The sequence below is a fragment of the Microtus pennsylvanicus genome, chromosome 11 (genome assembly GCF_037038515.1).
Source record: "Microtus pennsylvanicus isolate mMicPen1 chromosome 11, mMicPen1.hap1, whole genome shotgun sequence".
Taxonomy (NCBI): Eukaryota; Metazoa; Chordata; class Mammalia; order Rodentia; family Cricetidae; genus Microtus; species Microtus pennsylvanicus.
The window spans coordinates 70078538-70094928 of NC_134589.1; the positions used below are offsets into that span (position 1 = coordinate 70078538).

General features: G+C 46.0%; 1 protein-coding gene across 2 annotated transcripts in view; it reads right to left on the minus strand.

Moving 5' to 3' along the window:
• The window catches only part of Col23a1 (collagen type XXIII alpha 1 chain), a 285085-nt gene extending 274447 nt beyond the window's left edge, over positions 1 to 10638 (minus strand). Inside the window, exon 1 of one of the 2 annotated variants that reach the window (XM_075992728.1) lies at positions 10249 to 10435. Coding sequence is in view for 1 of the 2 variants with exons in the window: in XM_075992729.1 (XP_075848844.1) it covers positions 10249 to 10509 (261 nt within the window). In the remaining variant the exon portion in view is untranslated. Of the gene's footprint in view, positions 1 to 10248 lie in introns of both variants that reach the window. The other variant, XM_075992729.1, reaches the window with a different exon arrangement.
• Between the last annotated feature and the right edge of the window lie 5753 nt (positions 10639 to 16391).

Sequence of the window (16391 nt, forward strand, 5' to 3'; positions counted from 1 at the left end):
GTTTCTGGACATGATGAAGAGATGTTTCTCTGAATGCTTGTGTCAACAATTACAGATTAAAGCTAGGGCTGGCGAGATGGCACAGTGGGTAGAGGCACTCCTAGCCAGAACTGGCCATGTGAGCTCGATCCTTGGAACCCATTTCCTGAAGAGGAAAAAAAAACAAACCCAACAACTTCCTTGGGTTGTCCTCTGACCTCCATATGTAACCCACACATGATACATAAATAAGCATAAAAAATAAAAAATAAAGATTAATTCTGACTCTACACGTGGGCCAAGCAAGAACTGAAGGCTGTGTATGGCCACCAGAAAACTTTCCCAGACTGATTTAACTGTCATCTGCAAAATTCAAGCATAGAATAGACCCTGGTGCCTGGCACCGCCACACGCCATTGAAAAAGGTCTCTGTCACCTTCGGCCACAGTGCCCAATTCTGGGAAGAAATCTTTGGCTTTTTCTATCTCTCTTGTTAAGGGCCTTTTTTTTTTGCTTTTAGTTGGGGACAAACGCAAAGAGAGGACATGAAACCAACTTTGCCCGTCATGAAGCTAGAGGCAGGACCTCATGATGGACTACATCTTCAGAGGACCACAGGAGGACGTGGGGTCAGGGAAAATGAAATGTAAAGGCAAAGACTGGGGATGAAGCTCTGTGTTTGTCCTGGGTTTGCTCTCGGTCGCTGCATTAACCTGGGGGACAAAAGGGTTTTTTATCTGGTTTACGAGTCGCGGTCCAGTATTGAGGGAAGTCGAGGCAGGAACCCCGAGGTAGGAACTGAAGCAGGGATCATGCAGTAACATTGCTTACTAATCTGATTAGCCTGTTCTTTTATACCATCCAGGCCCACCAGCCCAGGTGCGGGCCCTACCATGGCTATCAAGAAAACTCCCAAGAAAATGCCCTATAGACTGACCTACAGACCAATCTGATGGAGGCAGTTCCTCAACTGAGGGTCTCTCAGGTGACTCTAGTTTGTATGAATTGGCAAAACCTGACCAACACAGTGATAAAGTGCCAACTGTTCACAACGCCCTAGTGCCAAAATAAACAAATAATAAAATAAGTTAAAACAAAACCCCTTTAAAGCCCTAGGGATGGTCTTCCTTATCTATTTATCCTACAACCCAAAGAATAGCAGACACTGATATACACGGTTTCCTCACAGACACCCCCCCCCCGCCGCCGCCTGTGCCAAAAATGACGTGGAGGAGGCCTCACTCTACTTACCACGAGGATAGTTAGGTTCAGGTTTTCTGGGATACTGTGTAGCCATTAAACAAGACCATAAAGAGGCTGGAGAGATGGCTCAGCAGTTAGGAGCACTGGTTGCTCTTCCAGAGGACTGAGGTTTGATTCCCAGCATTCACGTGGTGTCTCACAACCTTGTGTAACTCTAGTCCGTGTGTAACTCTAGTCCCACGGCATCTAACGCCCCCTTCTGGCCTCTGCAGGCACTGCATGCTTTGCTACACAGACACACGCAGATAGAATACCCATACATATAGAAATGAAGGTTAGCTGTATGGTGGTGGCGCACAGTTTTAGTCACAACACGTGGGACACAGAGGCAGGCAGATCTCTGCAAGCAGAAGGCCAGCCTGGTCTACCCAGGACAGCCAGGAATACACACAGAGAAACTCTGTCTCGCAAAACAAAACAAAATCACAACAAAACCCAAAAAAAGGTCTAAGAAATGAATAGCCACAAATATTACATAATTATCTAGAAAAGCAGTTTCGATGTAAAATTCAAAAGCATAAACGTGAGGTGAAAATGGCATTGCTCCTCGCTTTAAATGAGCTGAGCTCCAGTCTCCCCATGGAGGATTGTGTGAGGGATTATTTAAAACAAAAACAAAACACACAGCTCCTCTGTCAGGGCGAAGAGTGATCGTTACCAGAAAGGTGGCCTGTTTTGAACCATGATATGTTTTGAAGCCAGGAGCAATGGCACCATTTATAATGCCAGCGTTTGGGAGGCAGAGGCAGGTGGAGCAGGTGTTCAAAGCCAGCCCAGGCTACATAGTGAGAGCCTGTCTCAAAAGTGGAAAAGAATACACAAGAGTAAGGGGTTGGGCAGCTCAGTAATAACATGCGTGTCTAGCATATAGAAGACTGGAGTCTGAGTGCCCCAAAAAAAGAAAGAAAAGAAATAAGATACATTTTGGGGAAGACAGCCATGTTTGTGTGATTATTTCCTAATATGCTCAGCCCTCCATACCTGAAGTTCTGTATTTGGTTCAAGGAACTATGGATCAAAACCTCTGGTAGAGGGGAGCAGCAAAAAGCAGGCAGAGGGTGCTTGCTGCGTGGACCTGGTGACCAGGGTTGGAGCTGATTCTCACCCCCCCACCCCCCTCCACCCCGTGTTCTTGTCTGTTTTCTGTTGCTGGGATGAAACACCCTGACAGAAGTAGCTTGGGGGAGAAGGCATTTACTTTCCCTTCCTTTTCAGGCTATTGTCCCTTCCTTTGGGGAAGCCAAGGCATCAGGAACTTCAAACAGCTCATCACATCACAGTCAAGACCAGAGAGAAACGGACCGTGCATAACTGTGCTCAGCTGGCCTTCTCCACTTAGCCCAAGTCCCCAAATCGATGAACGAATTCAGCCCACTTTCAGGCTGGATCTTTCCACATCAGCTGAGGCAATCAAGATAATCCCCTCCAGACATGCTCGACACGGAGACACTCTCTCTGCTCAGGTGATTTTAGGTTGCGTCCAGTTGGCAATCAAACAAACCACCCACGCCAGGTAAAGCTGAAGGAGAGATTGACCCCACAAAGTTGTCCTCTAGCCTTCACATACAGGCCCTGGTAAACACCCCCACACCCCACAGCAATAAACAGAGAACACTAGGGGAAAGCCACGTCTGTACCAGATGGGTACAGGTTTCGTTTTCTTTTACCTTTAATTCTTAACCAATACACGATGCCAACCACTTACATCATATTAGGAGTTGTGAGCGATTTCAAGTTGATCTGAAGGGCGATGAAGGACAGGTGAAGGTCATAAGCAACTACCATGCCAGCTTACACGACCACCTTAAACTAACAATTTTCAGTCAACTGAGGTACTTTTAAACATGGGACAGACTGGTACAAAACTTCTTAAAAAGGAGGTTGTACATCTAGAGGAGAATAAACACTTTAAATAACAAAACTTAGTCAAATGAGATGCTTTTAAAAGTGGTACAGACTGATAACAAACTTTTCAAAAAAGAGATTGTACATCTAAAGGATACTAAGACTTTACTTAATAAGGTTCAGTCAACTGAGATATTTTTGGAAAAGGTACAGACTAATAGTAATTTATTGAAAGAGAGATTCAGCACTCTAGAAAAGGAAACTGCTGATTTGGCACATAAAACCCAGTCCATGACAGTGGGTGCTAAAACATTATTTGAAAAAATTCACACTGTTAGGTGTATTCATCGGACTCTGTCAAAGGGACATGACAGATTGACTGATAAAATGTCTCTTCAATAAGGTAATATGCATGCCATAAAGATTATGTCCAAGGATGAGACATTATCTCTACTGGACAGATTTCATACAGGAGGTCCAGACATTACAAAAGGCATTGGTAAACAGATTTTTAAAAGATTGAAAAAATTATCAAATTTGATGACCAAAAACAAAAGGTAAAAAGGCAAAATTTAACCTCGTCAGTATGTAAAAATCTCCAGGATAGCTTCCCCAGAGTTTCACCTGCCTTCCCAGTAATTCTAAAAGACGACATCACCTCTCCCAACAAAGTTTGTCCTCAGGGTTAGGGACTTCATTTGGGGGTTGATTATAATTGGTATATGGTTGAGGGTTTAGGGAGGAATTTTATAGACTCAGGGATCTCTTTGAAAAGAAAAAAAGGGGGGAAATTGGATGGGATAATAGATTGGTATGAGCTTACTCACACTAATAATAATAGTGAGCAATAGAGTAAATACTTGTGAGTTATTACTTATAGACAATTACATTGGTATAGATTCTTGTATATTGATACAAAGTTAAATTATATTGAATATTGTATGCATGCATGCAGCTACCTCTGTTTAAAACATTTTTTATATATTGATATATATTTACAATATTGCAGTGCACATTTCTACCTCTGATCAAGATGCTTATACATTGTTTACATTTGGAGGTCATTATCCTCATTTATAGCACAGTTGTTTATTGTCTTAGTCTTTAAGTTATATGGGTATTAAGAATTATAGATCAATAGGGATCTATGTTTGTCATACTTATAGTTAGACTAATCAGGTTCTCTAGATACATAGAGATTATATTCTGCATAGATAGATAATCTGGTTCTTTAGATACATAGAGATTATATTCTGCATAGATAGATAATCTTCAACCACTTTAAAGAGCTGTAGAAAGTGGCATTTAAATAACTGTTCTGTTGAAGAGAGACATACTTGCTCCTGGCAGCACTGATCTTTTCCCGAGAGAATGTTGAGCACCAACGACACTCCACCTGGAGCTTGTTTTCTTCTTGGCAGAACTGAATTTTGGGCAAAGATATGCCCATATCTCAACCACTGACAAAGATACATAGTATCCATAAATGGATAAAATAGGACTATCAAATCCTGCCAAGACAGGATAAGATAGTTTTGAAAAGTTTATTGCCTTTGAAAATGGTCTGTCAGTCATTTTAGACCTTAGCCAAAATTGGTTGCTTCAACATTGCAAAGGAGACTTTGGGTGGTTGCTCTGGTAACCAGTTGTCTCTGTCATTTGTTGCACATTTTGGAAGTTGCTTGATTGCACTTCCTGCTTACTCAAGTAATATTATTTCCCTTCTCAGATCTTAGATGGGGTTGAAGATTAGATAGTCGTAGTTACCTTCCTCATGATTTAGCCAAGCTTATTTCCGGTTCAATAGAATGTTTATTAAAACTTTTGTTATGTGTTCCTTGCTTAATATTGCTTATATTGTTTGTAATTTTATATTTGGTATCTGTTCCTATTGTATATAGTTGTATTAGGTTTGGATCGATCTTATTTAGACAAAAGGGGGAGGTGATGGGGGAGGCTTTGTTAACCAATCACCTCTAAGAAGTGGAACCTAATTAAGGCGTGGCTACCTGGAGCCCAGGAAGAAAAACTGGGACAGACCAGGTGCTCGCTCTCTCTGGGTGATTCCTGCGGGACACAGGGGAGCTTGGACTTTCCATTCTCGTGGCGTGAGTTTCCCCTTATAATAAGTAAAAATATAATTGTTTATCTTCAAGCTGGCCTGGTTATTATTTCACGAATCAAGTTAACATTTACAAAGCATTCCGCTACCTGCCCATCAAAAGCATATCTTTGGTTTGGTGGTGCATGCTCACAATTCCAGCACTGAGGAGGCTGAGGCAGGAGGACTACACATTTGAGGTCAGCCTAGGCTACATAGTGAGTTCAAAGCCAGTCGGGACTACACAGTGAGACCTTTTCTGACTATTGACCTAGTTTTTATTATTATAATATAATACTAGAGACAGGCTAATTTATAAAGAAAAGGCATTTAGCACACTTTTGCAGACTGAAAGGGCAAGATCAGGCAGCTCTTTCTTTTTGCCTCTGGTCATGACCTATTGGCAGATGATATGATGGCAGAGGAAGAGAAAGCAACAGAGAATCAAAGGGAGAGAGTAGGAATCCCAGGACCATCAGGAAGTCAGAACAGCATGCCCAAGACTGACCTAAGGACCCCAACTTGGCTCCATCACCTCTTAAAGGGCCCACACCACCTCCCTGCCCTGGCATCCTGGTTTAACTAGGCTCTCAGAGCCTTTGGCAGATTATCTCGATCTACATCCTAAGCCTCGCTAGCCTCAACCAGGAGTGGCCTCGGCATCAGTGGGGTTGCTTCTCATTATACACGCCATTCGATCACTGTGTTAGAAAAAGGAGGCTGAAGTGCCAGAAGCTGAATAACCTGAATGACAGCTTATAAATATTGGGGCCAGGTCTCAAAGTCCCATCTTGGCAGAATTCAGTCAGCTCCCAGAGCGCCCCATTCCCCTTCAGGGAGCCTGCCTTGCCCCTCATCTTCAAAGTCAGCCTGGAAATGGCCAGTTTAATAACTCTAAAGTGTCTTTGGAGAGAACACCCCTCACAGCTGGCTTCTTCTAAACACGTTGCTGTTATTATGAAGCTCTCCCAAATGGCAGCATTAAAAAAAGTTTTAGAGGCAAGGGGAAAGAGAAAGTAAGAAAAGAAAGAAAGTAAAGAAAGAGAAAGTCAGTGTGCCAGAAAGTAATTGGAAGGAAACTTCTTTGGGGGTGGGGTGGGTGTGGGGGGGCGTTAGGAGCTGGGAAATGTCAAGGAAACGAGTCAGAGCTGATTTGTACCCCATGTCTAGGCCTCTTTATTAACAGAGACTCCACAGAGCAGCTCAGGGAAGCTGACTACCAGAGAGACTGAGAAAGCCACCCTAGATTCTGGATTTGAGAGTAACACAGCCAATACACGTAAGAAGGAAAGTAGACAGAAAAGAGGAGAGTTTTCTCCAGCTCTCTGGGCTTTCCTTGTTTCCAAACTGGTCTGGACAATAGAAGGCCAAGGGCCAACAATAAATCCACTCTAGGCTGGAAAGGGCCTCTGAGCACAACCAAGTATTGCTTTAATCCTTGGCACTAAGCTCTTCGCTGCAGTATGAAAGCTATGCATCCTGGCTTCTCAGCTTCTGCAACACTGTAGCCGGAGAGTAATTGCTGGGCTGGTGATTAATTGGGCAGTTCCTTAAGGCACTTTCAAAGCAGAAGAGATGTTTGGTTTTGCATGAATATTTTTAGATCCTACTAAAGATACTGCCTTTAATGGCTCTTGCTTAGAGATCTTGTTTTGATATTCTGAAAGTCCTTTTTTTCCCATATGTACTGCAGGAAGGGTCTTTCGATAATCACGACAGAACATGAATATTCCCTCTGTAGCTACGTTATCAGGCCCATCAGCCAGCCCCAGAAAAACTGATGTCATGGTTCTGTTCCCAAGGGAACAGGGACAGTGGGTCCCCTATAAACAGTGGCTTTTGTTGACTCATTTTATTATTCCCCCTGACATTAAACTTGTGTGTGGTTGGCAAGAATTTCTTTTTTAAAATTTGGACATAATTTCTGATTCGGATCCTCTACACACGACTTTATTGGTTAAAGGGCAAATGGCAGGCACTTGTATATACATAGTTACTTCAGCAGTGACTTAAAAAGGGGCTTCTCAGGGAGCAAAGCAAGCTAGGAAACATGCTGAATCCAAGCATCCTTTCCCTAAGAGATGTTCAGTTTGATAAGTATTTATCCTCCTTACCTCATCATCAGAAAACCTATATGCGCATCGAGGTCAAGCTAACTCTGGGCTTCCCAGAAAGTGCCTCCTGCAGGTCTCCCATCATGATCAGTGTGTGCATTTCCCATCCAGAAACTTTTTTGTTTTGTTTTGGTTTTTTTTCGAGCTAGGATTTCTCTGTAGCTTTGGTTCCTGTCCTGGAACTCGTGCTGTAGACCAGGCTGGCCTTGAACTCACAGAGATCCGCCTGTCTCTGCCTACCGAGTACTGGGACTAAAGGTTTGTGCCACCACTGCCTGGCTCAGAAACATTTAACAAGCAGCAGGAATCACATGGTACCCAAGGAGAGTGAGGCCTTGTCACTAGGGACAGAGACACCTCCAGCAGACAAACCACCTTGAAGTGTTGGTTCTGGGTCTTCTCTGACTCAGCACTGCAGTGCTTCAGAACACGGATACACAGCCGCGGCACCACGTGTTGAAGAGTACAGCAGTTCTCAGTGGGTAGGGCTGGGTATCTCAGGGCCTGAATTTTTTTCCCTATCCCTTTAAAATTCAAGGTAGGAAGCCAGCATTGAGTTCAAGGCCAGGGCTACATAACAAGAAAGACCCTGCCTTAGTGAGGGAAAAAAAAGTATGAGGCTTAGCATGGTGGTGCATGCCTGTAATTTCAGCACTCTGGAGACAGAGGCAAGAGGATCCCTGCAAATTTGAGATCAGGCTGGGCTACACAGTGATTCCCAGGCAAGCCTGGACTATAGAGCAAGACTCTATCTCAAAAAATAAATATTTCATAAAAAAGAGAAGTAATGGTGATAGCAAGAGGGAAAGGGGGAAACAAAAGGACGAGGAGGAAGAAGAAAAGAATGGGAAAAAGAGAAGGGAGAGGAAGGAAGAGAAGAATGAAGAAGACAGAGAAAGGACAGGAGAAACAGAAGGAGACCATGGGACTGAAGAGCCAACATCTGGGCTAGAGGCCTTGTTCAGCGATAGAGTGTCTAGTTTGTGCGAGGTCCCAGGTCCATCCCCACCCACAAGATATCAACACTCCTGTGTGTGTGTGTGTGTGTGTGTGCGTGTGTGTGTGTGTGTGTGCTTCCTCACAAATCCATCCCTATTAGTTTGGACAAAACCTGTGAGCTCCTCGTACAAGGTCTTCCAGAAATTTCTGGTTTCCTTGTCACAGTTTGTGGTTTATTCTTCTCGTTAGAAAGGACAGGCAGTGATGGTGCATGCCTTTAATTGCAGCACTCAGGGAGGCAGAGGCAGGAGGATCTCTGTGAGTTCGAGGCCAGCCTGGTCTACAGAGTGAGTTCCAGGACAGCCAGGGTTACACAAAGAAGCTCTGTCTTGAAAAAGAAAAAAAGAAAAAGAAAAAGAAAGGACAGCATGGTTGGGGTATTCACAGGTAGAAAGTTACTGGCCCTCCACAAAACAGTTCAACACCCAGGTCTCTAGGGGGTTGACAGAGGATAATGGTGGCAATTATGAAACTACTGCCGTAAGTTGCTGGCAGGGCTCTGCCTTCTGCAGGCACTTTCAAGAAGGGAAAGAGGAAATCATTCAGGAAGCAGCAATTTTGCCCAGAACTGAGCAGATGTAATATTGCCTTATTAAAGTGACTGAGAAGAAACTGTGGGGAACAGAAGGTTAAGTCTATAGTTCTTCCACTCCTTCTGAAACCCCAAATTTACCCCACCTCGGGTAACCAGCTCAATATATGTATCTGATTCCAGGGGTGCAACCCAAGACCTTGAACGTGCTAAGCAAGCCTCCACCACTGAGCTACACCCCCAGTCCAGTCCAGTATAGTAACAAAGATCACAGATGGATTCACCTTAGGAATGGGTGGTAGATAGCTCACCTGCCTTCCTGCTTCTTCTACCATGAAGCAAGGTTCACTTTCTACAGTGCTTGGGAGTAAACCCCTTCCAACATCCCTACCTCAGATCTGGGACAGCCACCACACCCAGGAGGAGGTTAAGCATTCCCACAAAGGAAACAGAACCAAGAAAAACACTGGCTAGTATGCTGGTGTCTGCCATAGTTTACAGGAAAGAGGCTTGCTGCTTGAAAGGTCGAGCTTCTGACCAACATATCAGATGCCCAGGCTCAGAGGCCCGAGTGCAAAGTGACCATCTTTTTTTACTATTATTATTATCATTATTTTTCGAGACAGGGTCTCACTATATAGCTCTAGCTGTCCCAGACAGGCTGGCCTCAAACTCACAGATACTCATCTGCCTCTGCCTCCAAAGTACTGGGATTAAAGGCGTGCGCCACTCATGTTCCACTGCTGTTGTTTTACGTCTTATTCTGTAGCCCAGGCTGGACCTGGATCTTAACTATATAGCTTAAGCCACCAAGCCCGGCTGACAACAGCAGTCTTAACCCTCAGAAAGCAAATTTAAGACGCGTTGGAGTGCGCTGTGGAGATCGCAGGAGACCAATGTACTCATAGGCAGCTCAGCTGTGTCCTAGCTGTGCAGATGCGAGGTTTTCAGCCGGTCAGCTTAAGAACAGCACTTCCAAGCTTGAGTCGCTCCCAGCCAAACCTTCCCGGGCACCGAGGGAGGGCTGGCCCGAGCTTTGATGGGTCTGGGCTGTTACAGGTCGACTAGGCGTGGGGACACAAGAGCCTCCTTAGAGTCTCGGGCGCTGGGATCAGGCGGGAGACAGTGGGTCTGAGCGCACACTTCAGTAGAACCGCTGCGCTCAGGACTGTTATTCCAAGGTCTTACCTTACCCCTGTTCCTGCGTGTCCCCTAAACCGGCCCTTTGGATTATTTTTCCTACAGATGCAAGTCCCGGCACCGGAGCTGGAGAGCAGGACCAGCGACCCCCGTGCAATCCATTGGGTGAGCCCCATTCCTAGGGGTGACGATCATACCGCCCCCGCGCCCCCACGCTCCCCCACCCACCCCGGCGCATAGCGGTACATCCCCCGGCCGGCCATCGTGCGTCTCACCTCCCGCAGCAGGCGCTCCAGGTGCGTTTCGGCCCAGGCGGTCATGGCTCCAGACGGCCCCGCACGTCGCAACATCTCGCGCTCCTGCTCCAGCGCCGCCACTCGGTCGTGCAGTGCGGCCGCCTGGGCGCCCAGCAGCAGGCAGGCAGCGGCCGAGCCCACCGACAGCAGCAAGCACAGCGCGCCCAGCACTCGGGCCCCGCAGCCCGCGCCGGGGTCCTGCACGCCTCCCCCGCCCGCTGGGCGCTCGTTTGCGCCCATGGTGACCTGCCGGCTCTGTGTCGGCGCTGCGGCTGGAGGCGACTTCAGGTCGGCGGCTGCGGGGATCGGCGTCCCAGTGGCCTCGGATCGCGCACGCCCCCCTCGTCGCCCGCTCCAACGCAGCGGCCACTGCGGGCAGTTCTCTCTATGCAAATAGACCCCGCCAGAAAAGGCGCGGGGACCCACCCAGGGGAGGAGCGGCCGGTCGGGGAGGGGCCCCCGGCGCTCACCGGCTCCGCGGCTCCGGGTCCTCGCCACACCGGTCCTGGCGAGCGCGTCCCGGTGCCCAGCCGCTTCCACCCGAGGGGCCAGACGTGTCTGGTCTCGGCTCTCCCGCAGCCCTCCTAAGGCTGCGGCGCGGTTTGTGTCCCAGGAGCAATCCCCAAACTTGCAGAATGACCTTTCTGACACTTGCAAACCAAAATTTGGAACTCTGTGGGAAAGTTATTAGTCAGTCCTAGACGGTCGCTGAGCGCCGCTTGGTGGCCGAAAGCGGCCCCTGCGCGTGGGTAATGGTAGAGAACCAGAGAGGAATAGAGGAAGAAAAGGATGAGAGCTCTCGAGAAGATGGAGGAAAGAGGAAGGAAGGAGAAATAAGGAGAGTAATAAGGGAAAAGGAGAAACGGGGGAAAGCAGACACTTCTTACAGCCATTGCTCTCACTATAATGTCAGGCATGGGCACTAGACAGAAATGGTCATACTTTGGAGGGAGCTGACCCAGAGGGAGCGTTTAGTTCGGAAAGCAGACGAAGATAAAAGGGAAAGGAGCCCTAAACTTTTTGAACTTGAATTCTGCAGGGTAAAACTTGGACCAAACCGAAATCTGGAATGCAGCATATTGAGTTAACTACGGTTACATGAAGGCATTTACTTACAGGGGTGACCAGAGAGGCTGAAGTTGGAACCCAAGTTTTTTTTAGCTGTTGCCCGCCTCCCCAAGACATATTTTACCTCAAATAAATTTCAAGTAACTGTTGCACTAACTCCTGTGATACCTGTACATCTGACAACAGTCAGTTATGAATACTTGCCACCTTCCCTCCCTGAGTCTCCTGGTTGTCTGTTAATTCCTGTGGCTACGTTATCTCCATTTATTAAGCCCGCTGAAAACCCCAGCAACACTCGTACTCCCCGCTTAACTCAGAGGGAAAAGCTCCCTGCCCTCAAGACCCACTGAACTGAAGCAAGGGTGCAATTCCCCACAACTTCCTAGCTGTGGCCTCAGGTAAAGTGAGTTCCTGGTAGTGATTATACAGTTTTGGCCCAGTGAGAAAATTGAGCATGTGCCCAATAGTCTGAAAACCACTTGCTAAGCAAACCCGACAGTCTACTGAAGTCTGAAAAGAGGCCAACACTGTATTACAAGTTAACTCAATTCTCTCTAAAAGGTAATTCCCCACTTCCTATCAGTGTCAGTATGAATGGGTACTGCCGTTCTAGAAGCTTCTGTAGATTGAACAGGCCAAACTCATTGCTCCCCGGGCCTTTATTCTTGTCGGCTATGTGGATTAGCTTCCTCTCAGACTGTGAAGAGCAAGCTGCTAATCTTGAAGTCAAGGTTTCCAGAGCCCATCCCAGGCTGCCCAATCTAAGGGGCTCATTCTCAGTCCCCTTCATGATTAATCAGGATGGGGACAGCTGTCCCAAGTTACCTGTTAACTGTATCCCCTTGTTTCATGTGCCACTATCTTCTTACAGAACACTATCTGGCCCATAGTCCACACTCAATAAACACTTAGTAAGTAAAGTAAGACGAAAAATCAGTTTACTGTCTGCAATTCTCAATTGGAAAAGCAAGAAAGAAAACACTCAGTTACTTGTCAGTTAGGGTTCTAGAAGTAAAAGGCGGCACCCTCAGAACAGGTGATAAAAGTCAGCTTGACTGTAGACAGGCTTCATGGTGGCAATGAGGGAAGCCACCAGGGGGTGGGGTGAGCACTCTCAGGCTCCCAGTAGTGGGAAGCCATTTTTATCCCTAGCTAAAGGGGTGAGAGGAGAAGCCTGCTGGGCAGTCTGTGGAAAGTCAGGTACCGGAAGAAGTCTGCTCAGCAGGAGCTGTGACCTTTGCCTGTGGACACAGCCTTTGTGAACCATGGCTTGATGGAGGAAGGAGCAAGAAGAAGAAATACTCTGTCTCCTGCTGGAGACCCCCATTGATCAAACGTATTAGTCAGAGCCCACTAAGTGCAGTAAAGAGGGCAGATCTGCACACAACCTATCATACAACTTGTCAGTGATAACACTCTTACCCCTGCATGGCACTTCTCAGAGACCACCTGGATTACTTTGGATTCTCTCAGTGAAGGAAGAGCCAGAGGGTCTGTCTTTCCAGGTGAGGGCTTCTTTCCTATTTACAGAGTCTCAGCCGCCTGCATGATGTTCACATAACAGGTAACCCACAGGTATGAAATCTCATACAACACATTCAATCATGTAATCAACTTATTAGCCAAAGAAGTGGGGTGAGTCCATGACCATGACCTCACTGGCTAGTACTGCATCCTGAAGGAGCCAGCCTTGAAATACTGAACTGCCTTTGAAGGCACTGGTGAAATAATTCAGGATGTGGTACATGATTAGTCAGGGTACCTCTCTGTGATGCTGTGTTCTTGATAAGAACACATGGGTCTAAGAACCTAGGGTTAGAAGCAAGAATGGCACCATGACTCAACAGCTGTGACCCAACTTCACAGTTGTGAAGATCTGGCATTTGCTCTTCTCTCATCTCTGGGTTATGCATGCCAGCGGAGCATGGGACCCATGAATTGCGAGCTCTGTCTTGTTGCCTCCCACTTTGAATTCTGTACAGGGAGCTGAAGGAGTAACTGTGCCTGCTCACCAGGGAGTACTACGATTCTACACTAAGAGCAGGGAGATATGGGCCACGTAGCCATACCCCTCTGTGCATTATAATTGGAACAGAAATGTGAACTAACTTGCCCCAGCTGATACTCATGGCTAACTCGGATAACCAAAGGGTCTGAATGTGTTCACAATGTTGCTCAAGGATGCAGGGCTCTGTATTTCCGGGTACCTCCTCCTAAAGTTTAAGTTCTAAGGTTTTAAGAGACAATTACATGGTGAGAATGTCACTGAAGAAGCCACCAGGTCTTCACTCAGTGACTCTAGTCCTGGTCAACCAGCTGGCAGTACAACTGAAGCAAGCTACTTAGCCTTCAGACCCTCAGTTTTCAGCCTTTCAAAAAAGCAGGTACTAATGGGGACCATCTGGCTTTACTCTGTTCAAAGTCAGTAAAACTACATGGCACATTGCAAGGCACTGGACATCAGCAACAAAAGGATGGTGACCTTTGGGAGATAGGAAACAGGGAACTCAAGGACTCTGGAGACTTCCCAGGGCACAGCGCAAGAAGGCCTCAGCCAGGGCTGGCCTACAGCAGAAGAGCTGACTGGCTGTGGTAGTTAAGAGGGCAGGGCAGTTCAGAGCTGCAGGGGAGAGGGCTGGAGATCTAGGCTCCCAGAGAATAGAGTAGGCTAACAGACCAGTATGATTGGAATTCTAAATGCAAACAAATCCTATAGGCCAGGGGGTCTTCCTGCCCACCAGTTCAGAAAACCAGATAGAGCAGATGTCACTGAGCACTCAAATGTTTTTTTATGGTGGGGGCAAACTAGCCATAAGCTAAGCACTGAGCTAGGTCTTGTTTAAAAGCTTAAAACCAAAACCTGAAAAGATCAAATTGATTCAAGCAAGCATGTAACGACCGAAGTGTGAAGGAACATAAGCACATTCAGACTAATCTCATCATGTAATTGTTTCTTACCTTAGAACTTAAACTTTGGGAGGAGGTACCTGGAAATAAACAGCCTTGCATCCTTGAGCAACATTGTGAATAAGGTACAGCAAGAAACTACCAGACCATACAGCAGAGAAGATGAATAAAAGAGAAACCCAGAAATGGCAGGGACAAGAGAATCGGTGAACAAAGATATTAAAGTGAGGACTGTATTCCTCAGGCTCAAGGAACTAAATAAAGGTAAGTAGCCATGATAGCTACTTTTTTTTTAAAATTTATTTTATGTATATGAGTGACCTGTCTTCACACACACCAGAAGGAATCAGATCCTATTTATGGATGGCTGTGAGCCACCATATGGTTGCTGGGAATTGAACTCAGGACCTCTGGAAAAGTAGTCAGTACTCATAACTGTTGAATCATTTCTCCAGCCTAATAGCTATTTTTTGAAAAGATTAAAAAAAATTTTAGTAGATGAAAATTTGATATTTTAGACACACACAACTACAACACTGGGCTGAGAGAGATGGTTCAGCAGTTGAGCATACTTGTTGCTCTTTGAGAATCCAGGTTTGATTCCCAGCATCCACAGTGTGGCTCACAAACATCTGTAACTCCAGTTTTGGGGGAATCTAACACCCTCTTCTGGCCTCCTTGAGCACTGTAAGCATATGATACAGACAAAGACACAGATAAAATACCCATATACATAAAAATAAACCTTCAATCCCAGCACTCTTCTGGCCTTCATGGGCAGACACATATACAAGCAAAACACTCGTACATATAAACCTACACTAGATGGGGGCTAGGGTGGAAAAGAGTTCTTGCTCTTTGCAAGCATGGGGACCTGAGTTAATAGGAGTTCCCAACACCCACATAAAAAGCCAGGTCTAACTACAGCACTGTGGGGCAGAAACAAGATTATTGGGGCTTGCTGACTAGGTCAGACTAGGTTCAGGTTTGGTGACACTCTGTCTCAAGAAAAAAAGGCAGAGCACACTAGAATAGGGGACCTCACACCCTCTGGCCCAAGGGCATTGGTGGGCTATGCAATGAAGACAACCACACAAGCACGTCAAAGGTTACTTGAGCTGAGTAGTAAAGAGAAACAAACTTAAAAGCAATTAGAAAAAAAGAAAAAAAAAACATGCAAAGGAACAAAATAACAGGTTTCCTGGCCACAGTACAATAGAAGGTAGAGAACCTTTCATTTTCACCAACACAACTCTAGCCCTAGCCTGAATGCACAGCAACAACGAGTGACACAGACCTGTAATCCTGGTACTTAGGAGGCTGAGGAGGAAAGACCATAGTTAAAAGCTTCAAGGCCAGCAAGGGTTAATGAAACTGTCACATAAGGGGGTGTTGAAAACTCCCCGAAACACAAAAGCCAAAAGATTTCATTGTTATCACAACTACAATAAAGAGAAATGTTAATGCCTAACTCAGGGCAGGAAGCAAACCACACTAGAAATACAAACTAGGACAAAGCAAACCCTAACTCTCTGGATTAACTAAGACTCCTTGCTAGGCTGGTGGGGATGCAGGCCTGTGACCCCACACTTGGGAGGTGGGACAGAAGATATTTATGGTTACATAGCAAATTCAAGGTCGGCCTGGACTATACATCCTGTCTCCAAAATGAAACATTTAAATCTCTTAAAGATCTAGACATACTAGCTCTGGCCCCATAGTGATCGAGGCAGGAGGGTCACCCTAAGGATTTTGAGGTAGCTTGAGATACAGAGTAAGAATTTGTCTTAAAAAAAAAAGCTATCTCATTAAAACAATTCAGTGGCTTAAAACAAAAACAGTGACACCTTGCAGGACTTTCTATGGCTGAAGGGAATGTATGAAGACCAAGTCCAGCAGGGGAGAAGCCTCTGTCCTGCTATTCTTGTGCTCTAAGAGTTAGGATGCCACATGCGGCTCAAGAGGATACACACTCTCAACTGTCAAAGGCGGAACAGCCACTTAGTTAACAACCAATCTCCCAGGGCAACAAGTCATGAAAAAAGCCAAAAATAAGTTAATTAAAAGACATGAAGGCTCCTTAACCAAAAAGCAAAACACATGGAGGGCAAAGGCCAGTGAGATGTCAATGTGTCATCCTGGCTGGG